At 41.7% G+C, this 23,458-nt stretch overlaps 1 protein-coding gene across 1 annotated transcript; it reads right to left on the reverse strand.

Moving 5' to 3' along the window:
* Positions 1-2,598: 2,598 nt before the first annotated feature.
* LOC103176178 lies at positions 2,599-14,025 on the reverse strand. The gene is made up of 2 exons (XM_007889585.2): positions 12,999-14,025; positions 2,599-3,970 (listed from the first exon to the last, which is right to left on the reverse strand). The coding sequence occupies exons 1-2, from the start codon at positions 14,023-14,025 to the stop codon at positions 2,907-2,909; spliced, it is 2,091 nt and encodes a 696-aa protein (XP_007887776.2). The 3' UTR covers positions 2,599-2,906.
* Between the last annotated feature and the right edge of the window lie 9,433 nt (positions 14,026-23,458).

Here is a 23,458-nt window from a genome sequence, read left to right on the forward strand (position 1 = left end):
ACGTCTTCGAGATGTCTCAAACACTTAATACTGTAATGGGGATAGAGTGAGCAGGCTGGAAGGATGAGATCATATAATCTTGACAAATTCCTTACACTCAGAAATGCTAAATTGATAGAGTAAATCTAGATGCAGGTGGAATTTCTATCTTAAACTCAACTCTAAAAATAGTTCCGTTGATAAATTTACATAAAAGTGCTTGAGGTAGTGTAAATCCATCAAACAGTTCTATTCCATGTGCTCAAAGCTATCAATGTTATTCATTCAGTGCTTCAAAACATTATCCTACATGAAGGTTGCTATATAAATGCAAGTTGTTGTGGTTTTTGCAGTAGATTTTATGCAGATTTCCTGAAGGAATCAGGGTTATATCAGGTTCAGGAGAAGAATCAGGAACAAATACCCTCTCCTCTTCCCTCTGTGGTGAATTATAGTTCCTCAGCTGCTGTGTGGTTGAGATCAGCCAATTCAGCACAGACCAAGAATCGAACCCGAGCCCTTGCTAATCTGAATGGCTCAGTTTCACCCTCGTCAGTGAAATTCCCACCATTAAGAGGAGTAAAGATGTACCGAGGGAGTGCAGGAATTGTATCTAGCAGTACATCATTTTGAAGTGTATAGTTTTTAACTGTAGATCATCTGCATCGTATGTGGGTTCCTTGATGCTAAACCTTTGAAATTGAAAAATGATTTATTATCAATCACAAGCTGATGACAAGCTCTCAGGCTTCCCTGGGATAGCAATGTGTGTTTCTGATTCATTTCCCTCTGGAATGTTTTACGCAACTACCACATTTTGCCACTACAGTTGTTGAGTTTTGTCTTGTCCACTTCTAATGATTTTTTTTTCTCTCATCATCTGGGTGTCTGACACATGCAGAAACCCATCGACAGAAGAGTACACGTGTCAGAATGCCTGACATGTATTCGACTGTGAGGCACGACATAGTAAAACTCACTCCACACAAAGTTGTCACTGGGAGTCAATGATTAGTGTTCAGAGCCGTAAAATTTCACATATTCTTAGCCCGTAAGACCAGTTGTTCTACACTTTCAAAATCTCCAAGAATTGTGGAAAGTTCTTAAGTTCCATCTCAAATTGGAAACTGGTTTCTCCTTAAAGGGAGTCTGCTCCCAATTTAAGAGAATTTCATAGAATTCTTCAATTTCAAGGGGAAATAAATAGTCTTCCACTGCTAAGACTAGGTAGAATTTGTTACCTCAAGAGTGAGAACTTTGTAGATTCTTTGGATTCCAAATTCAATCTACTTATAGTCTGTAAAAGCATTTTGTCCTAAATTTGAGACAAATTCCATCTCACTTTGGATGTCAATTTTTTTTGAGAAACCAATGCCCAAATTAATACTGATTTGAAGATTTTTTCCCACAATTCTACGTAATCTGAAATATTAAGACAAAAGCACCTTACAGGGTAATACTGGGTCAGATTTTGTGCCTTTCAGTTCTAGCTGAGTGCAAATGTCAGGTTTCAAATAGCACCATACAGTAATTCTGATTCATTTCCGTACATTATTATTTCAGATTTCTATTGAAATTATCCTGGCCAACAATCAATCCCCTGATATACTTGATCATTCAAGCATGGCTGCCTGTAGGACATTGTGTGCACATCTTGGCTGCTGCTTTTGCCTACGTATACAAAGTCGCTACACCTTATAGTAAATCCTGTGAAGCGCTTTGAGATGTCGCAATGACAAGGCACTAATTTAAATGCAAAAATTATTGTTTCAAAATCAGTGTGATATTATTGGATTGCAAAATCTATTTCTTCATCATTTTCAATACAGCGCAGCCTTCCTTCCATTTTTGAAATAATTTAAACAAACATTTAAACATGGTTTTGTTCCAAGAACGATTGTAACACTTGTCACAGGAAGGGAAAGTATTGGGTAATTTTGTGGACAAAATGACGATTATTTGATGGGACCAGAGCGGAGAAAGAAATATCAAACAGTCTTTCGAAGATCATAGGAACATAGAATAAAATTAGTTGCAAACTGCAATGAAAACAAAGTTAATTTTGTATCGTTAAAATATCACCATAATGTACCTGTGGTTTATTTGTAACACTTATTATCTATATCAATATCAAACATAAATATAGAAATAAAACACCATTTGTAACAGCAAGCATCAAACATACAAACATAAAAATAGGAGTACGCCATTCAGCCACTCGAGCCTGTTCCGCCATTCTATAAGATCATGGCTGATCTGTACCCTCAACTCCAATTATCCGTCCTTGCCCCATTTCCCGTGATATCTTTACCCAACAAATATCTATCCACCTCAGCCTTGAAAATGTGAATAGAACCAGCATTCACAACCTTTAAGGGGAGAGAGTTCCAGATTTCCACTAGCCTTTGGGTGAAAATCTACCTCCTGATTTCACTCCTAAATGGCTGAGCTCTAATTTTAAGATTACGCCCGATTGTTCTGGATTTCCCCACCAGAGGAAATAGTTTCTCTGTATCTACCCTATCATATCCCTTTATTATTTTGAAAACTTCAGTCAGATCACCCCTCAAACTTCTAAACTCAAAGGAATAGAGACCAAGTTTACGCAACATGTCCTTATAAAAACACTTTTATTATCATCCAAGTTGGTGTTATTTTAACCACAGTGCAGTCAAGAACATATTCAAACCAGCATTTTAAGAGATAAATGTAGCAATATAGTACAAGTTACTTGTTATGTCGACAGTATAAAAGTATTATGGTATTGTAAGTAGTAGCAAGTATCCAGTTTCTTCTACTCAGCTAGTTATTGTGAATTTCCTTTATTGCAACAACAACAATTGTACTGTATGTTTTTCTAAACCTCAGGGCAGTTTCTTTGGCAATAATAATCTTGAACAACTCGTCATTAACAACATACCAGAGGATTACATATTGCTCTGGGATTCCAGATCATTAACCAGGGAGCCACTTTCCTTTTGCAGCATATTAATGTCTTCTTTGGTGGATTCTTCTTTTGTGTTTTCGATCATTTGCTCAAACACCTTTGCCAGCTTTGAAGATAGAAAGCCTTGTCGAAAATTGCGAGCAGCAAATGCATAGAGTAAGGGGTTAATGCTGCTGCTAATGAATGCCAAAGCTCCTGAAAGATATGATCCAGTGTCAGAAATATGCTTGAATCGCGTTGATACTTCCGTCGTTTCTATCAGGATGGAAGCGATTTCAAGCAGGTTGAACAAATGGTAAGGAAACCAGCAAACAACAAAAACTATCACAATCCTTGCAATCAGCATTGATGTCTGATTTTTCTTCTTATAAGTCATTTGCTTTACCCTTTTTCCAACACACATGTAGCACACCGTGAGCACTGTAAACGGAATTGCAAATCCAACCGAAGTCTCCAATCCAAGGCATATAATCTGCAGTGTGTCGGACTCGTAGAGATGAAGCACACATTGGAGGTGATCGCCGGTAACTTCTACTTTGTTACTGAACAAAGCAGGAAGAGCCAGGAGTAAAGTTAATGACCACACAACCACCAATACTTTGGCAACAAAAGCATTCTTCCTCCACTTTTGTGAGGCAAATGGGTAGATTACAGCCATGAAACGGTCAATGCTCATCAGTGTAATGAAGAACACGCTGCCGTACAAGTTGCAATAAATCAAGACGAGCAGAATTCTACACAAAGCTTCTCCGAAGATCCAGCCATTTGAGATTGCATAGATCCACAGGGGCAATGTGATCAGAACAACGGAATCAGCTATTGCTAGGTTGAGGATCAGCAAGGCAGTGGGAGACCGTTGTTTTATCTTCCACACAATGACCCAGATAACTAGTAAGTTCCCCGGAACTCCAATAATGTAGGTCAGTCCAAGGATGACGCTGGCAACTATATTTTGAATTTCATCCATTGAGTCATACGTTCCATTGCTGCTGAGAGATTCATTAACCGGCCCCATCTTGAGTGCTAATGAACTTGGCTGAAGAACTGGGATTTACTTTATGCAACTTCAAGTTCCTCATTGAAACAAAATCATTTTACCCATAAATGGAGAGTCACTCTTTTTGTGCACCACCCTTGTGCTGTTGCAACATACCAATTTTAGCCCAACACACAAATCACGTGGACTGAATGCTTCAATTTTGTAGTACATCCCATAGAGCTACTGACTAAAGTAATGCGAAAACACGGCACAGCCCAGCGAGGCAGTAAGAGGTGCAGGACATTGGGCTCGCTTAAGTACAGTGAATTCCTAATAACTCGACCCTGGCTTAGCTTGTCAGCACCACTTAAGTCATCATGCTGTCAATATCCCGGCTGGATTCATTTATATAGTTATGCATATGCCTAACTCGCCACTCCAGATAACTCGTCACTGAGCCCTTTTCTTTTGGAGTGATAAGTTATCAGGAGTTTACTGCACGTTCACAACATTCTTCTGATACCCAATGACTCAAGTGCATGTTTTAAACAAGTTTAACTCTAATAATAATAATCCTTGCATTTGATGTAGCCCCTGATCACGTCGTTGAGACATCTCAAAATGCTTCATAGAATATATTGTAAAGTGGATTGACTGTATTTTGTGAGTGAAACACAGCAGCCAATTGTGCATAGCAGCGCCCACAAACAGTCGTGGCTTGGGTGACCAAATTATTATTTTTGGGGTGCACAAATTATTATCCCCGGAAAGCAATCCGCAAATCTGCCAATCCACTAACAACCGGGTTCCTACTTACTGCTAGGTAAACAGAGGCGTATGGAGTAAGGAAGCTTGCCTACGATTTTGTCGTGCGTGGGAATCGAACCCGGGTTCTCTCACTCCCATTCAATGTGGAGTCCCGAAGTGGTTAGTGGTTAGCGCGCTCTCTAACCATTACAATAAGGGACTCCACATTGAATTGAAAGATTGAAAGATAGACTCATCTCACCTTCAAGTAAAATTGCTATGTTGTAACAGCATTTAAAAAGAATGACAACTATAACAATAACATCGGGAGGATGTCCCAAGGGGTGAATGAGATAATGATTGAGTTGCAATGAGGAACTTGAAATTGGATAACGTATATCTCAGTTCTTTAGTCCAGTTCTTAGGCACTCAGAAGGCGGCCAGTTAATTAATCTCTCGGCACCAATGGGACGTATCGATGGATGGATGAATCGAATACACGTGAAAGGTTTGACAGATGCACCTTCATGGGGGAAAAAAAGTGATTGTAATCACAAAGTTATTGTATAGAGTAATTAGTGCATTGAGTTTGAACAGGGCTGAGTAGAGCTGAAATAACAGAAAAAAATAATAATAGGAAAGACAGTTAATTGTCTATTTAAAATGAAAGGAACTGATTAACAAATGCCATAGCAATGCAGATAAAAAGGTTTGTGCTCTATGCTAATTTAGGCATCTGGGGAAAGCACCTGAAACTTAGCAAATGTCTTTAACTGAGAGAGCAGACAGAAGCAAACCACGGTTCCCATTCCTGAGCTCTGAAATTTCCAATGGTCTTAGCCTTAAGATCACTGTCTTCAAATTTAAGATTGTGCATCATTTTGGAAAATGCTTAAATTTAGTTTTAATAATAATAACCTTTGTATTTGATACAGCACCTTATCATGCCATTAAGATAGCTCAAAGTGCTTCACAGACTATATTGTAAAGTGGATTGACCATGTATTTTGCGGGCGAAACAACAACAACAAAATTAAATTTGTATAGCGCCTTTCACGTCGGGAAGACTTACCAGGCGCTAGATAGTCAGAGTTTCCATCCCCGAGCTGGGGATCGGGATTGGGGAGGGTGGAGGCCAGCGGGGGAAGCAGGGTGATTGAAAGCACGGTCGAAGACGAGGGTCTTGAGATGGGTCTTGAAGGAGGGAAGGGAAGGGGCGAGACGGAAGGACTGTGGAATGGCGTTCCAGAGGGTGGGGGCAGAGTGGCGGAAAGCCGACGGGAGCCAATCAGGAGAGCCTCGGTCTTATTGATGTTCAACTGAAGAAAGTTAACTCTCATACCGGATTTGATGTCTGACAGACATTCTGTCAGGACAGCAGTGGTCCTGGAGTCAAGGGTGGAGGCAGAGAGGTACAGTTGGGTGTCATCCGCATACATGTGGAAGTTAACCCCATGTCTGCGGATGATGTCACCAAGAGGAAGCATATAGATTTTGAAGAGGAGGGGACCAAGGACAGAGGCCCTGAGGAACGCTGCACGAGACCATGCGGGGGCTGGAAGAGAAACCATTAGTGGAGATGAAGTGGAGGCAGATGAGAGGTATGACCTGAACCAGCTAAGGACAGAGCCTTGAAGGTTGAGGTGCAAGGAGAGGTGGTGGGTGAGGATAGAGTGGTCAATGATGTCGAAGGCAGTAGAGAGGTCAAGGAGGACGAGGAGACAGAGGGGGCCCTGCGCGCAGATGGACAGAATGTAATTTTGTCATTTTGACCAGGGCTTTTTCTGTGCAGTGGGCCGCACGGAAACCCGATTGGAGAGGTTATTATTATTATTATTATTATTATTATTTGTTTGATAGTCTCAATCCTATAGTTACCACCCCAAAAGAGCTGTGGAAATCTGGCTATAAAACCAAAACAATTTTTTGTGGAAGGGAGTGGCGGGTGAGGAAGGAGCGAAGCTGGGAAGCAACAACTCATACCAGGACCTTTGAGATGAAAGGGAGGTTGGAGATGGGGCGGTAGTTTGAGAGCAGTGATGGGTCCAGGGAGGGATTTTAAGGATAGGAGTGATGATGGCCACTTTTAATGGGGTGGGAACAGTACCAGTGGACAGGGAGAGGTTTATGATATAAGGCAGCCAATAGCGTACAGCAGTGTTCCACAAAAAATTGTTTTGTTTTATAGCCAGATTTCCACAGCTCTTTTGGGGTGGCAACTATAGGATTGAGACTATCAGACAAATAATAATAATCCTTGCATTTGATATAGCGCCTTATCATGTCTTCTAAATGTCTCAAAGCGCTTCACAGAATATACTGTAAAGTGAATTGACTGTATATTCTGTGGGCGAAACGCGGCAGCCATTTGCGCACAGCCGTGCCCCACAAACAGTCGTGGATTGAGTGACCAAATCATTATTATTGTTTTTTAGGAATCTAACTTGAATTTGTGTCTATTTAAGCTCTTTTTTTTAAAAAAAAGTACAAAAGCATGCTATAAGATATCTACAGGAAAGGGAGAAATGAAGAAGTTCAGAGATGACAGATGCAAGACAAAAATATATCATGGCAGGCAGAATTGATCAGCCAGTGTCCTGTTTCATAATGAAAATGCATAGAAAGCGGAACTTGAAAATTCCCCTCACACTACTTCTGGAATGTTTCACAAGATATTTCGTAAACAAATTCTTCAAACTCTCTGGTGTGAATTAGAAACTGACACTAATAATATTTCTTGCATTTGCATTTTTTTTTGATATAGCGCTTTTCACGTCGGGAGTGAATTAATGATGAAGTGAATTATTGAACCTTAACTCTCCATATGTTAGACCATTCTTTGGTTTCACACCTTACTCATGTACTCTACATGTAACAATTGATCAATAAAACCTAAGATGAATATCAAATGGGGAAAGATAACAGAATTACAACATCCTGTTGCATTGCATCATTTCTCGAGAGCAAATGTTATCGCTGGTTGTATTCAGTCTGAAAAACATGTTTAGAAATTCTTCGACAATTCAGTAATAATAATAATAATAATAATCCTTGCATTTGATATAGCGCTTTTCACGTCGGGAGGACGTCCCAAAGCGCTTCACAGCACACACTGTAAAGTGAATTGACTGTATATTTGTGGGCGAACGCGGCAGCCAATTGCGCACAGCAATGTCCCACAAACAGTTGTAGATTGAAAATGACCAATTTATTATTGTTTTTTTTGGTTTTGGAGGGATTATTATTAGGCTCTGTGTGGAGTAAGGAAACTTGCCCAAGGTTTCGCCCTCTGCCTGGAATTGAGCTCAGGTCTCTCGCTTGCAAAGCGAGTGCTCTAACCACTGAGCTACAGGACTCCTTGCATGAAGCATCTTTTAGATGGCGAGGACACCTTAAAGCTCCTCACAGAATATATAGTATAACAACAACTTGTATTTACAAAGCACCCTTTACATGGGGGCTTGGAGCACTTAATGTGTAGTGACTGTATTTTTTTTTGGTCAGCCAGGTGACTGACACGTGCAAAACTCATCACCATGCTTAAGAGAATCCAAGACACCAACTTGCATTTATGTAGCACCCTTTACATGGAGTAGTGTCTCAGAGCATTTAACATGTATGACTGTATTTTTGGGGGGGTCGGGTGGGCGCCTGACACACGTGGAACCCATCACCATGATTCAGAGAATCCAAACCAAACTGATAGTTCCATGTATCCTACTTCTTCATGGAAATTCCGGAGATATTTATTGGAATGGAATGCACACTCTCTCCCTGGAGGGATGCATCCTGCTTACCTAATCTGGAGAGTCCTACAACAACAACAACAACAACAACTTGGATTTATATAGCACCCTCCACGCTGGATGGCGTCTCAGAGCGCTTTACAGTAACGGATCCCGGGGCCGGGGGAGGGGGAGGGGGAGGAAGGTGACCAAAGGCGCGGTCGAAAAGGAAGGTCTTCAGCAGAGACCTGAAAATGGGAAGGGATGGAGCGAGACGAAGGAAGTGAGGAAGGGAGTTCCAGACCCTCGGGGCATAGTGGCTGAAGGCACGGCCGCCGAGGGTGGAGCAGAGGACTCAGGGGACGAGGTGGAGGCCAGACCTGGAGGAACAAAGGCAACGGGAACTGTTTTGAGGAGAGAGGAGGTCAGAGAGGTCGGAGGGTGCAGAGGAGTGCAGGGACTTGAATACAAGGATGAGGATCTTGAAATCGATCCTCTCTGGGATAGGCAGCCAGTGCAGTCTGGCCAGGACTGGGGTGATTGGGGAGCGGAGTTTCATGTGGGTGAGAATGGTACTAGGCGTTGAATGGCTAGAACCAAAGCTTGAAGTCCCCAGGGTGTGTGTTGGGATAATTGCTGGAGTCGAACCAGCTAAAACCACATAGCTTGCCATTGAAAGCACTTTCTGGCAGAACCATAGAACCATAGAAATTTATAGCACCGAAGAAAGAAATTCAACCCATTGTGTTTGTGCCAGCTCCCTCGAGAGCAATCCTTTCAGTCACATTTACCCACCCTTTCTCCAAAATCACTGTAGTTGACTTTTTTTTAAAAAAGTATTTGTCTGATTCCCCTTTGAAGGTCAATACAGATTCTGCCAATTGTACCTGAAAGACACTGAGCTTATCAATCAATAAATAATTAAATAAATGAACAGAGTAACTTGGTTTACGACAATAATTTAGCGCCGTTCTTTGAGTACTCCAGTAACACCAAAGTTAGAAGTAAGCAAGTAAAACAATAAGATTTGTTGTTTACTTTGTTTGTTCAGAGAACAATATTAAAGGAAATTCTGTTTTTTGTTATTCCACTTTTCAATATTCAACAACAATAATAAAAAACATTTGCATAGCGCCTTTCATGTCAGGAGGATATCCCAGAGTGCTGGACAGTCAGGGATACTCAGAAATAAACTGGAAAGGGAATGTTCCACCACTCTTAACATTTGTTAGCAAATTGAAAGTGATCAAGTTTCTAAAGCCCAAAGGTAGGTTTTTAAATGATTTGCTGATGCAGAGGTTCAGGCAGTGGTTGTTTTCACGCAGTTACTGACAAACATCAAAGCACCAGAGTAAATCACACATATACGAAAAGATATCTTCAATTCAGCAGGAACTGGAGGGTCAGACAAGTCATTAGAAGCAGGGATATTTTCCACAAAGCTCCTGTTAACTGGGCAAGCCAAAGCCCTAATGATTAGGGTGATCCTATTTGGACAAGCAGTGGGATGTTTGCCAGATGGTGCTCTCAATGGCAAGCTTTGCAGTTTTAGCTGATTAAACTTCAGCAGTACCCCAACGGACACACACTCTGGGATCCCCAATTCTTGGCTCTTGCCAGCCTGTGACGAATACTCTTTGGAATTTTAGGCAGTCAATGTCCATCCCATCTGGGAGAGAGTGCACATGCCCTTCCAGACATACCGAAATTTACATGGGTATATAAGCAGAACTCTTAATGTGGCTTGGACACTCTTAAGCGTGGTGAAGGATTATCACATGGTGTCAGAACAATATTAAAGGAAAGAGTGTTCTGTTGTTCTGGGCTTTTGCTATTCCATTTTTCAATAATCAGCATTAAAGTGGAAAGTGAACGTTCCATCACATTCAGCTTTGTTAGCAAATTGAAAGTGAGCAAGCTGCGAAAGGTCAGAAGTAGGTTTTTAAATGATTCACTGATGTAGAGGCTCAGACAGTACTGCAGTTGTTTCGGCTTGGGCCAAAGTTCCCAGTTATATACGCTCTATACCTACAATTTTCGCCCACAAATATACAGTCAATTCACTTTACAGTACAGTATGTGAAGCACTTTGAGACATCTAGAATATATGAAAAACGCTATATCAAGTGCAAGGATTGTTATTTATTTATTAAGTTATACATACCTGCAAGTTATATATACTTATGAGGAAGAACAGAAGGATTATGCAAATACAAAAAAATCATTCTTCTCTTGTTTTAATTAAAGCAGTGATAAAATCCTTAATGCACATCAAAATAGTTACGAAATACATAGGCTAACAATTACAGTTTTAATTCTGAGGGTCTTGTTCTGACTCTTTCATTGATCTCATACTTACAAAATACCCACGCTCCAGTTTTAATAATAATAATAAACCTTGCATTTGATATAGCGCTTTTCACGTCTTCGAGACGTCTCAAAGCGCTTCACAGAATAGATTGTAAAGTGAATTGACTGTATATTTGTGGGCAACATCAGGCAGCCAATTGTGCACAGCGGTGTCCCACAAACAGTCGTAGTTTGATGTTTTGAACAAATCCGCATCCAGCCAGGGGGATGATTTCATCCTGGCCCGAACCATTTACAACTTCATTGTCCAACAAGCAAAAGCTGTAAATCACTTACCTAAGGTATTAATGGGTGGGAGCAATGGCACTTGCCAGAACAGGAGGAGATCCTTAATTTGGCCAACATAACTCCTACATTCTGCCTCTCACAATATGGCTGATTGGCAGACTGGACTGCCAGTCAGGGGGTGGACTGTGGACCATGTCCAGCCTTTGATTGCAAATTGGTTGGGGTGATGTACTTATATTAAATTCAATCAATCCCTTCGAGATTTGCTTATTGTTGTTTAAAAAATCTGTACAAATTTTCACATTTCCTGGTTAAAAGATTGCCTTGTAAATAGAATAGTGAAATTAAGCAATACTGGTGCATAATTTAAAACTTCGGATTTCTATATAATTCTTACGGATTATGTTTCTCGAAGTGACAGATAAAAATATTGCTTATGCCGTCAAGGATGTTTCTCAGATCCGGAATCCATCTCCTCCTTAAATGCAACACCGCTTATTAGCTCGCTGTTTGGCAAGCTTTCCTACTGCTTTTCTAGCTAGGACCACCCTACCTCTTAGGGCTTTTTCTTGCAGGGTTAACAGGAGCTGTGGGAAGGATTCCCTGGCCCCAGTGACTGGTCTGCCCTTCCAAATCCTACCGATAAGCCAGGCTGGCCATGCTGTCCTCAGCAGTGCCCTGGAATACTGTGGATCCGCCTGGCTCAGGAACCGGACTATTGAGATCGATACAGAAGGCTGGCTCGATTCTGACATTCTGTTGCCAAACATGTCAACGTGGAGCTAGTTCAGCTCCAAGGAGACCCAACTTACCTACCCCCAAGGAGAATAGTTACTAGTTGGTCATTCAACATCTGACAAGCACGGGTTTGAGCCCTCACTCAGTGGATGGTAGGTGAACTCCCTGCCTTGGGCTATTGATTCACTCTGATCTCCCGACAAATCCCAAAGAAAACATTCCAGAAAATCAAAACACCAGGAAGAAAAAAAATGAAAGCAAATGCACAGAAGAGCAAAATTGATACAAATCAATATCTCCATACAATCATCAGAAATTCTTCTCTACAGGATAATCAATGTATATATACAGACAACAGAATATAATCAACCTGTCCGCTCCCTCTGCTCAGCAGGCTCTGACCTGCTCATGACCGCGCCTGGCCCACTCCACCATCAGCGGCCGGGCCTTCAACCTTTCTGCCCCCACCCTATGGAACTCCATGCCACAGTCTCTTTGCCTCGCTTCCTCCCTTGTCTCCTTCAAGGCGCATCTCAAAACCCTCCTCTTCGACCGAGCCTTCAGCTACCCTCCTATCCTCCTCGCCCTCCACCCTCCCAACCTCCACCCTCCCTGATCCCAACCCCCAGCTCGGGTCCAAGTCCCTGACTGCCCAGCGCCTTGGGACGTCCTCCCGACCTGAAAGGCCCTATACAAATGTAATTTGTAAGTGTAATTCTATGAAATGTCACAACTGATCAGGGCAATTCTTGTTTCCACGCATTTCACCCACAAAGTACACAGTTCATCCATTTTACAATATATCCTGTGAAGCGCTTTGAGATGTCACAACAACGTGATAAGGCGCTATATCAAATGCAAGAAATATTATTATTATCGCAGAAGAGATAGTTCAACACACTTGTCAATGAGATGGAGGAGCTGAATGGATAGCAACCCTGTCTGAAAACATGCTGATGCTAAAATATACAGTAGCAACTGGGCTGAAATACAATTTAACAGTTCTGCCACAGCCTTATTCGTACGATTGTTTTATTGAGCATGAAGGATGATAAGCAAGATAATGACATTTATAATTTGAGTTGAGTATCAGCACAGAATATTACAGTGTCAGTCCACGGCACTCACAGTCAGATTGTTCTGGCAAAAGTGCGAAGCAGACAGACAATAAGCACAATTCTCAGGTGGTGGAGAAAAATGAACTGTAGAGAAAATAGAGTGTCCATCCAAGTCAAAAAAAAATCGCCTTAAATGCCTTTTCCTTAGGAAAAACACAGAACTATTTAAGTGGTCTGCAGAGAATGCATTTCCTGCATAGTGAGGCTAATCTCGGTTCCTGTTTTAATTACGGTTTCCCTCCTGGAATCATCTTTGATGGAATGTGTCAGCTGATCAAATAACCTGGCGAAGCTGGATGCTCGTAAACCACTTTGAAATTTCCGGGCGGCGAAAGCGTAAAGTATAGGGTTCACGCAGCTATTGATAAAGGTCAAAGCACCTACGATATGGACTACATGTTCAACAGCATTCTCTAGTGCGTCTGACATGTCCTTGTCCGAGTTCTTCATCAACAGCGCTGTGGTGGAGATCATGTTGACGAGGTGGTGAGGCACCCAGCAGATGAAAAACGCCACCATGATACTGACGATCACTTTGCCTGTGTTGTTGGGACGAGTGAAGTTCATCTGCTTGATTTTTCTGACGATGCAGACATAGCAGACAGTCAGCACTGTGAAAGGGATTGCGAAAGAGACCACAATCTCTAAAACCTGGACTGCTTTCTGCTGTCCATCTGAAGAGTAATTTCTATAGAAACATTGTTGATTCCCACTGGGGTCCGTGTCTATCTCCTGAACCAATAAGATTGGAATGGAGAAGAGAAAAGCCAAGATCCAAACTACAAGCACCGTTTTAACAACAACATGGTTCTTCCTCCACTTTTGGATAACAAATGGATAGAGCACAGCCAAGAAGCGGTCGATGCTCATCATCATGATGAGGAACACACTGATGTACATGTTGCAGCAAACAATGTAGGAAATAATCTTGCACATAGCCTGTCCAAAGTCCCAGCTGTTTAAGAAGGCATAAATCCACAGAGGCAAGGTGATCAGTACCAGGAAGTCAGCAACGGCCAGGTTTAGTATCAACACTACAGTGGGAGATCGCTGCCTCATGGTACAGAGTATAATCCAGATGACTAAGAAATTGCCTGGAACTCCGATAAGGAAAGCAGAGCCCAACACTAAACTGGCCGTTATTCCTGCTAGATCGGTCGACTGATCAGTTTCATTGCTGCTTGACAACTCCATCTCGGGACCGTCTTGAACGCCTTTCAAGATTGTACTGAGAAACTTCTCTTTATTCTCAAAGTGACTTCCTCATAGAAACTAATTCACCCACAAACAAGGTTAGTGTTGTGCAACAGTCACAAGTAGTTTCTTCAACTCCCAAAGCTCTGTTAACAAATGTGTTTAGCTGGAGAGGTTTCACTCGGAGCAGTGAAAGATCTGACTCAATGTCCTTTTTCAGAGCCTTTTCATTCCATTCTGCCCCCACTCTCAGAAACATTGTCCTCAAAATCCATTTATCTTGTTCTCTCTCTCTCGCTGCCTTCAAACCTCATTAAAGTGTAACTTTTTGCAAGTGTCTTTGGTTAACACTCTGAATATCCCCCTATACATGTGGTCATCAAGTTAGAAACTTGATGCATACATAAAGGAGAAGGGAATTGATGAGAGGGAAATAGAAGAGGTGGAGGCTTGTATGAAGTACAAGAGACGCCATCCGGCATGGAGGGCGCCATATAAATCAAAGTTGTTGTTGTCGTTGTTGAAGTAGAAACACCGGCACTGTCTAGTTGGGTCAAATGGCCTGTTATCATGCCCGATCACTCTATGTACATCTATGCAGCTCTTATGTAACTGTGAAGTACTTTACAATAACAACAACAAGATTACATCCCAAGGTGCTGGACAGTGTACAGCATTTCAGACCTGAGCTGGGGTCAGGGAGGGAGAAGGGAGGGGAGGGGAAGGGGGGTGACTGATGGCATGGTCGAAGAGGAGGGTTTTGAGGCGGGACTTGAAGGAGGCTAAGGAGGGGGCGAGGCGGAATGATTGGGGGATGAAGTTCCAGAGGTTGGGGGCAGAGTGGCTGAAGGCTTTCCCGCCACTGGTGGGGCGGGTGGGACGGGGGACGTGGAGCAGGCCGGAGCCTGCTGAGCAGAGGGAGCGGGCAGGTTGGTAGGGGGTTAGGAGGTCACAGTGGTAGCATGGGGTGAGGACATGGAGAGCTTTGAGGTGAGGACCAGGATCTTGAACTGGATCCTCTGAAGGATAGGGAGCCAATGGAGTCGGGCGAGAATGGGGGAGATGGGGTCACAGAGTTTGGTGCGGGAGAGGACACGGGCTGCAGAGTTCTGGATTATCTGCAGCCTGTGGAGGGAGGAGTTGGGAAGGCCGACAAGCAGAGCGTTTGCATAGTCGAGCCTGGAGGTGATGAAGGCATGAACAAGAGTTTCAGTGGCCTGAGGGGTGAGGTAGTGACAGAGTCGGACTATGTTACGGAGGTGAGGGAAGGCAGAGCGGGTCATGGCTTGGATAGGGGGGGGGTTGAACAAGACCCCTAGGTTCCTGACTGGCTTGGTGAGTTGAAGTGTGCAACCATGGAGGTTGATGCTGCCAGAGCCTGAGGTGCTGAGGCGCTGGCGTGAGCCAATCAGAAGGGCCTTAATCTTCTTCACATTCAACTGTAGGAAATTTTCCCTCATCCAGGACTTGACGTCCGACAGGCAGTCTGAATTACTTTAATAATAATAAGAATAATCCTTGTATTTGATATAGCGCTTTTCACGTCGGGAGGACGTCCCAAAGCGCTTCACAGAACTTTAAGCAATTCATCACACACAAAAGATATATGTACTAATAGCTGACAGCAAATTTCAAACTAGCAAGTATGTAAAAATAGAAAGGGTTGTTTGGGAAAAAAAGCTTTTTTAAAATTTAATTTGCTGCTGTGGCCCCTAGTGACAGAGCAAAGGAGAGCAATAAGGATGATTCCCAGTGTTAGAGGAATAAACTATGAACAACGAGTAGACAAACTACGGCTCTTCAGTTTTGAGAGAAGACAACTCAGAGAAAACCTCATAGAGGTAAATAAATTTTAAAGGCATTGAAAAAGGTAAACCAAATCAATATATTAGGATGCAACAAGAATAATAGAATAAGTGGACATAGATTTAAAATTATAATGGGCAAATATCTGGACAGATCCCAGGAAGTTTTTCTTTACTCAGAGGGTTGCCAGGAAAGATAGTAGTGGCCAAGACATTGGAGTGCTTTAAGGGGAAGCTTGTTGCAGTGATGGTGATCTGGAGGTATAAGATCGGATGGTCGAAAGACCTTCTTCACCCAGACCAGTATCTTGTGATTTGTAAAAAAAAACTGATTTACAAAACACTTGAGGACAGTTAGTTTTTTAAAACTGATTTCACAAAATACCTGGATGGTTATTTGTAAAAGTCAATCATTTGATTTAAAAAAATGAAATAAATCCACTTTTATTTATTTCCCCATAATTTGGGTTGAATGAACTTTTGTAAGCCAGATAAATGGTGACAAACTAAGCATAGGAAAGACTCTCACTGCCTAAAAGTCCTCTACATTTTAGTTAACATCTCCCATTCATCTGCTGTCTAATGTATTTGCTTTTACAAGCACAGTTCCTGTGGTTTGAGATGTGGGCATTTTAAGTCTGAGTACAAATATTTAATTTGTTAGTTGGAGCTTTTCATACAGAAAAACATATTATGTTGCTAGTAGAAGTGTGTGTGTAAAAATACACTGTGTAAAATGCTGTGTGTGTGTAAAGCATTGTATGTGTGAATGTGTAAAACACTATGTGTGTGTATATGTGTGTGAGTGTAAATGCTGTGTGTGTAAAACACTGTGTGTGTGCAAAACACTGAGTGTGTGTATGTAATTGAACCATAAGTTGATGCCCACCCAAATTTTCATCCCTAGCTATGCACTGTTATCATTTAATTGATCTGCTTGTTACTTGCTAACCCTTTTATCAGGTGATCAAAAAATGTCTGTGGGTGTGAAAATTGAGGAACTGGCGTATATTGGTTTTCTCGTATAATTACAAGAAAAGACAACAAACCAAACAGAATTTGTTTTTCACTTCATGCCTACTGCTGTGTACAAATTGGCTGTTGTGTTTACTACAAATACACAGTCACTACTCTTCACTACAAAAGTCCTGTGAAGCGATTTCAGACATCTGGACGATGTGATTAGGCACTATATCAAATCACTATATCACTAAATCCACGACTGTTTGTGGGACATTTCTGTGCGCAATTCACTTTACAGTCTATTCTGTGAAGCGCTTTGAGACGTCGATGAGACGTAAAAAGCGTTATATCAGATGCAAGGATTATTATTATTATTATTATATCAAATGCAAAGATTATTAACCAAACTACTGAGAATTACACCACAATCTGCTGGATTCCTACACCCTGACTCGAGCTTGCCTCCTGCTCTGTGAGTGAGTTTTCAATCACTTTGCCCACCGCTCTTTCCTGAAATCCCTCCGCCACTCCCTCCTGCTCTGCTTTCAAGCCCCATCTAAAAATCTCTCTGACTGTGCCTTCAGACAATTCAAACCTAGGAGCCTCCGCAGTCCTCTTTCCTCATCCACCCCTAGCTCCCATTAAGCCTATAGGACATGCCTGGGATTTATGGGACATTGCTTAGTGCATAATGGCTACTGCTTTCACCTTCAAAATCAGTCAATGCAGTTGACAATAATCAATGTGGTCATTAATGCAAGGATTATTAAAAATGCAAGTTCTTCTGCTGGATAGGGAATTACTCTTTCCTCCGGTAGGGGATCCAAAACAAGGGGACATAGTCTTAAGCTTGCGAGATCAATGCAAGTTGGCAGACACAATGGGCTGAACGATCTTCTTCTGTGTCATTAATTTCAATTTCTATGCATCTAAGGTAATCAGTAACTGGAACAGGGTACCAGGAAAGGTAATGGAGGCCAGGACACTGGACTCACTCAGAAAGCAGCTTGATACAGTGATGGGAGATGCTATGGTGGGTGTCCTGGAAGGATGAGATCCGATGGGCTGAAGCACCTTCTTCATCCAGACCAATTTGTCACATACATCCTGGAAAATAAAAACCTAAATGGGGTAGAGGAGCAAAGGGATCTAGGGGTAGACATACACAATTCACTAAAAGTAGCAACGCAGGTTAATAAGGCCATAAAAAAAGCAAACCAGGCATTGGGGTTCATTTCTAGAAGGATAGAAATGAAAAACAGGGAAGATATGGTAAACTTCTATAGAACCTTGGTTACACCACACTTAGAATACTGTGTGCAGTTCTGGTCCCCACATTACAGAAGTGTTGTAGAGGCACTGGAGAGGGTGCAAAGGAGATTCACAAGGATGATCCCAGAACTGTGAGGTTATACCTATCAGGAAAGGCTGAACATGCTTGGACGCTTTTCTCTTGAAAAGAGGAGGGTAAGGGTTGACCTGATAGAGGTCTTTAAAATCTTGAAAGGTTTTGATAGGGTAGACATAAATAAGATGTTTCCACTTGTGGGGGAGATCAAAACCAGGGGCCATCAATATAAAATAGTCACAAATAGATCAGATAAGGAATTTGAAGAAATTTCTTCACACAGAGAGTAGTGGAAATGTGAAACTTGCTACTACAAGGGGTTGTTGACGAAAATAGCATGATGTATTTAAGGGAAAGCTAGATTGGTACATAAGGGAGAACAACAACAACAACAAGATTACATTTGTATAGCGCCTTTCATGTCGGGAGGAAAGGAATAGAAGGTTATGCTTGAAGGCTTAGTTGAGGAAGAGCAGGAGGAAGCTCATGTGGAGCATAAACACCGGCATAGACCAGTTAGGTGAAATGGCCTGTTTCTGTGCTGTATGTTCTAATGTATTCTAATGTAATTTTGTGATCTTAGTTGCTTTACTTCCGTTTGCAGTTAAATGTTTGAGCCCTTTTTGCAGTTGGTGTTTGTGGGTTTTGCTTTATGTCCGGAAACTCTGCTAAACTAATACCACGACGATGATTCAGCTGCCCATTACCCTTTGCCATTTTGACACCATGTCCAACATTAACCGTTTCATACAGCTTGAATTGATCTGGTATGGACTCTGACATCTGGAGAAACTCCCTTCTCTTTCTCCAATAGTGTTGCAGGATCTTTAATGTCTCTTGTGAACACGGTACAAACGGGACCTCAATTTATCATCTCATCTGAGAGGTTCAGAGAGACAGAGGAGAGAGTGTGAGAGACACATTGTGTCTAAGAGAAAAAGAGAGAGAGAGTGTGAGAAACACAGCGTATAAGAGAGAAAGAGAGGGACATAGCGTGTGAGAGTCAGACTGAAAGTGTGTGAGAGTTACAGCGTTTGTGAGAGAGAGCCTGAGAGGAAAGCAAAAACAATACAATACAATATTACATTTGTAAAGTGCCTTTCATGTCTGGAGGACATCTCAAAGCACTGAACAGTCAGGGTCATTAGGACCTGAGCAGGATGGGGATTTGGGATCAGGGAGGGTGGAGGGCAGAGAAAGTAGGAGAGTGGCCGAAGATATGGTCGAAGAGAAGAGTTTGGAGACTCACCTTGAAGAAGGCAAGGGTGGGTATGACGGGGTCACGGAGCATGGTGCGAGAGAGGACACGAGCGAAGAGTTCTGGATGATCTGCAGCCTGTGGAGGGAAGTTTTGGGAAGGCCGATAAGCAAGGAGTTGGCATAGTCGAGCCTACATGTAATGAAGGCATATATGAGGGTTTCAGCGGCCTGAGGGGTGAGGCAGGAGTGGACTCAGGCAATGTTGCAGAGGTGGGGAGAAGGCAGAGGGAGTTCATGGCACGGATGTGGGGGAGAAAGGACAGTTGAGGTTCGAACAAGATGCCTAGCGTCCTGACTGGCTTGGTGAGGTGGAGTGTGCATCTGTGGATACTGATCCTGCCAATGCCTGAGGTGCAGAGGGGCTGGCATGAGCTAATCAGGAGAGTCTTGGTTTTGCTGACGTTCAACTGTAGAAAGTTGACTCTCATCCAGGACTTGATGTTTGACAGGCACTCGGCAGGACAGCAGTGGTCCTGGAGTCAAGGGTGGAGGCAGAGATATAGAGTTGGGTATCATCTGCAAACATGTGGAAGTTGACCCCATGTCTGCGGATGATGTCACCAAGAGGGAGCATGTCCAGGTTGAAGAGGAGAGGACCAAGGACAGATCCCTGAGGAACATTGCACCAGACGGTGCAGGGGCTGGACGAGAAGCTGTTTGTGGAGACAGTGGAGCTGGTGTGAGAGACAGGATCTGAACCATTCAAGGACAGAACCTTGAAGGTTAAGTTAAGAGGAGAGGTGGTGGAAGAGGATGGAGTGGTCCACATTGTTGAAGGCAGCAAAGAGGTCAAGGAGAATGAGGAGACAGAGGGAGCCCTGATCAAAGATGGACAGAATGTCATTTGTCACCTTGTCCAGGGCTATTTCCACACTGTGGGTGAAAGATTTTATTTGCTGTCGGGCAGCCTGTGAAGCATGTTGAGATGTTCTGAAGATGTGATGAGAGAAATGTAAGGATAATAATAATAATCCTTGCATTTGATATAAATTTGATATATTTTCACGTCTGCCGTGTTTCGTCCACAAAATATCCAGTCAATTCACATCACAGTATATTCTGTGAAGCGCTTTGAGACATCTAGATGACATGATAAGGCTATTTTTAGTTGCAATATCAAATGCAAGGATAATTATTATTATTATTATCTTTTGAGACCCATTTTGCATGAATAGCAAACAACCATTGTGAAACAACACATTTCAGATCTGCAAAGTCTTGTGCAGCTTGGATTACACTGCTGGCTAAAGATCGACTTCACATATTTCTTTTTAATTACTCCAATTTTTTTGACTCCTAAAGAGGAGAACATGACCCATGAACATCCTGACAACACATCTTATTTTGGCTGTGAGTTTGCAAAATAGCCACAAGGTGGCCAAATTGACTTAAACTATTTTCAGTTTCTTATTCCTTGCATTGAGCATCAGTTCCTTAAAGGAGAAAATAATTCATGAAGGGATAAATAGATATAAATATAACTAGCTTCCATGGCTAACACCAGCTTTGATTCAGTGTATGCCCCAAGCAAAACAGCAATGATTGTATGTGGTTATGCATTCAAATAATAATAGGTACAGCTGATTTAGTGTCGTATGTCAAAACATCTCAAAGCCTGTCATGGGATTTCACTGTAATAATAATCCTTGCATTTGATATAGCACTTTTCTAGATGTCTCAAAATGCTTCACAGAATATACTGTAAAGTGAATTGACTATATATTTGTGGGTGAAACACGGCAGTCAATTGCGCAGAAACAATCATGGATTAAAGTTACCAATTTTATTATTTTTTTTCTTGAGGGATTGCTATTGTAGAGTGTAGTCACTGTGTACTTGTAGGCAAATGAGGCAAACAATTTGCACAAAGCAGTGACCCATAAACAGCTATGAAATGAATGACCAAATTGTTAACTGGAGGAGAATTGGTCAGAACACAAGGAGAAATTCCCTCCTCTTTCCAAACAGTACCATTGGACCTTTAACGTCCACCTGAACAGGCAGACAAGACTTTGATTTAACGTCTCATTTGAGGAATAGAAATTCTTAACAATGCTGAGCTCCCAATATGTTGAAATATTAGCTCAAATCCCATAACTTCATGACTCAGAGACAAGAGTGTAGGATGTGATGTAATGTAATGGGGATGTAATTTTGTCACACACTGTCTAGGAAGTATTGACAGGAAATGTTTCTATGCAGACACACTGCAGACAAGCCAATAGACATTTCAATGTTACACAGCGGAGGCTTTAATAAGCACATGAAAATTGCACCACCTGGTTTATCAAACAGCAAAAAATCCAAAATGCTCACCAGCCAAGATTAGTAAACTTAGTGAAGAATGGACAATCAACCCCAAAATAACATTAAGACCGTAGCTGTTTGAAGCAGACTTGTTGAAGGAAAAGATAATAATAATAATAATAATCCTTGCATTTGATATAGCGCTTTTCACGTCGGGAGGACGTCCCAAAGCGCTTCACAGGACACACTATAAAGTGAATTGACTGTATATTTGTGAGCGAACGCGGCAGCCAATTGCGCACAGCAATGTCCCACAAACAGTCGTAGATTGAAAATGACCAATTTATTATTGTTTTTTGTTTGGAGGGATTACTGGCAATCCATTCAAGACATTCACTCGAAACATCGGATCACTGAGCAAATGCATTGCTCTGTATGGTGATCAGACACATTTACAAGGAAGCATCAAAGATTAATTCCTGATGGGTGAATAACGGGAAGCTGTAAGAGAGCTGGGGTTTGACACACTCTTTAAGCAGAAAAAGGCCACAGGTGACAAAGTGTTTATTATCGATTTCTTACTGAACAGCGTGAAAATGGATAAATGATCAAACGGCAGTTGTTGACTTGCAACTTTACAGTTTCTTGCATTTGTGGAATAAACAAAGCATTCAATGTTGCCTCCACTGTATAACAGTTCTACACTAAAACAAAAATACCTTTCATACATATATGATAACAAATATCAAAAATGCAAGGATTATTATTATGATACTATTCCACGCACCCACCCTGCTAGCTATGAATGTGACTGAATATAAACAACGCAAACCATCAGGTAACCTAATAAGCTATTATAAACTGTGTTTTGCAACTATCTATGTACCAGTCAATGTTTACTCATTCTGCAGGAAAATACAATTGCAATAAAAATAGATATTGTTTGAACATTTTTTTTAAAGAAGCGGTCTGCAACAAGATTGTAAACGTACAGAGGAACGTTTTGGTAAGAGTAGGATTAGCAGTGTTACTAACAAAAGTTAAAACTTTAGAAAGCATCGAAATGTAACTATAAATACTTTCAATCTTTTCGAGTATTCTGGGTTTGAAGTCTTGTTCAGCACTGACGAAACCTTAATGACATTTCTTGTATGATATGGTAACCAGCAAAGTGCAAACAGAATCACCACACCCACAATCAGCCTTCCAGTTTTATTCTTGCCCTAGGTTTGGAAGATTGACTCTTTTGAAAACAGACCATCAGTGTGATGAACGGAATGACAAATCCAATCAAGGTTTCCAGCAGAAGAACTGTGATCTGCTGCTGATCAGATGAATATTCTCGTTTTAAACGTGGGCGCCCATCTCTGATGTCAGTGGATGACAGGAATAGCGTTTTTCTAAATGTATGGGAAATTTCAACAGAACCACACTCTGCTAACAGAATCTAGTCGTAGTTCTGATGCACTTCTCTATTGCAGATTGCATAATTGTGGTGTTAGTTTAGCAGAATTTCTGGACATAAAGCAAAACCCACAAACACCAAATGCATAAAGATTTCAAACATTTAACTGCAAACGGAAGTAAAGCAACTAAGATCACAAAATTACATTAGAATACATTGGAACATATAGCACAGAAACAGGCCATTTGACCTAACTGGTCTATGCCGGTGTTTATGCTCCACATGAGCTTCCTCCTGCTCTTCCTCAACTAAGCCTTCAACCATAACCTTCTATTCCTTTCCTCCCGACATGAAAGGCGCAATGCAAATGTAATCTTGTTGTTGTTCTCCCTCATGTATCAATCT

This window comes from Callorhinchus milii, unplaced genomic scaffold (genome assembly GCF_018977255.1).
Source record: "Callorhinchus milii isolate IMCB2004 unplaced genomic scaffold, IMCB_Cmil_1.0 Scaffold14, whole genome shotgun sequence".
Lineage (NCBI taxonomy): Eukaryota > Metazoa > Chordata > Chondrichthyes > Chimaeriformes > Callorhinchidae > Callorhinchus > Callorhinchus milii.

What these genes read in the sequence shown, in the direction of transcription:
- LOC103176178 (XM_007889585.2), bottom strand. Translation starts at nt 14,025, where the DNA reads ATGGAGTTGTCAAGCAGCAATGAAACTGATCAGTCGACCGATCTAGCA. An exon ending in GCATTCTCTGCAGACCACTT is followed by an intron (nt 3,971 to 12,998) that starts AAATAGTTCTGT and finishes AGTAAATCCCAG; the next exon opens with TTCTTCAGCCAAGTTCATTA.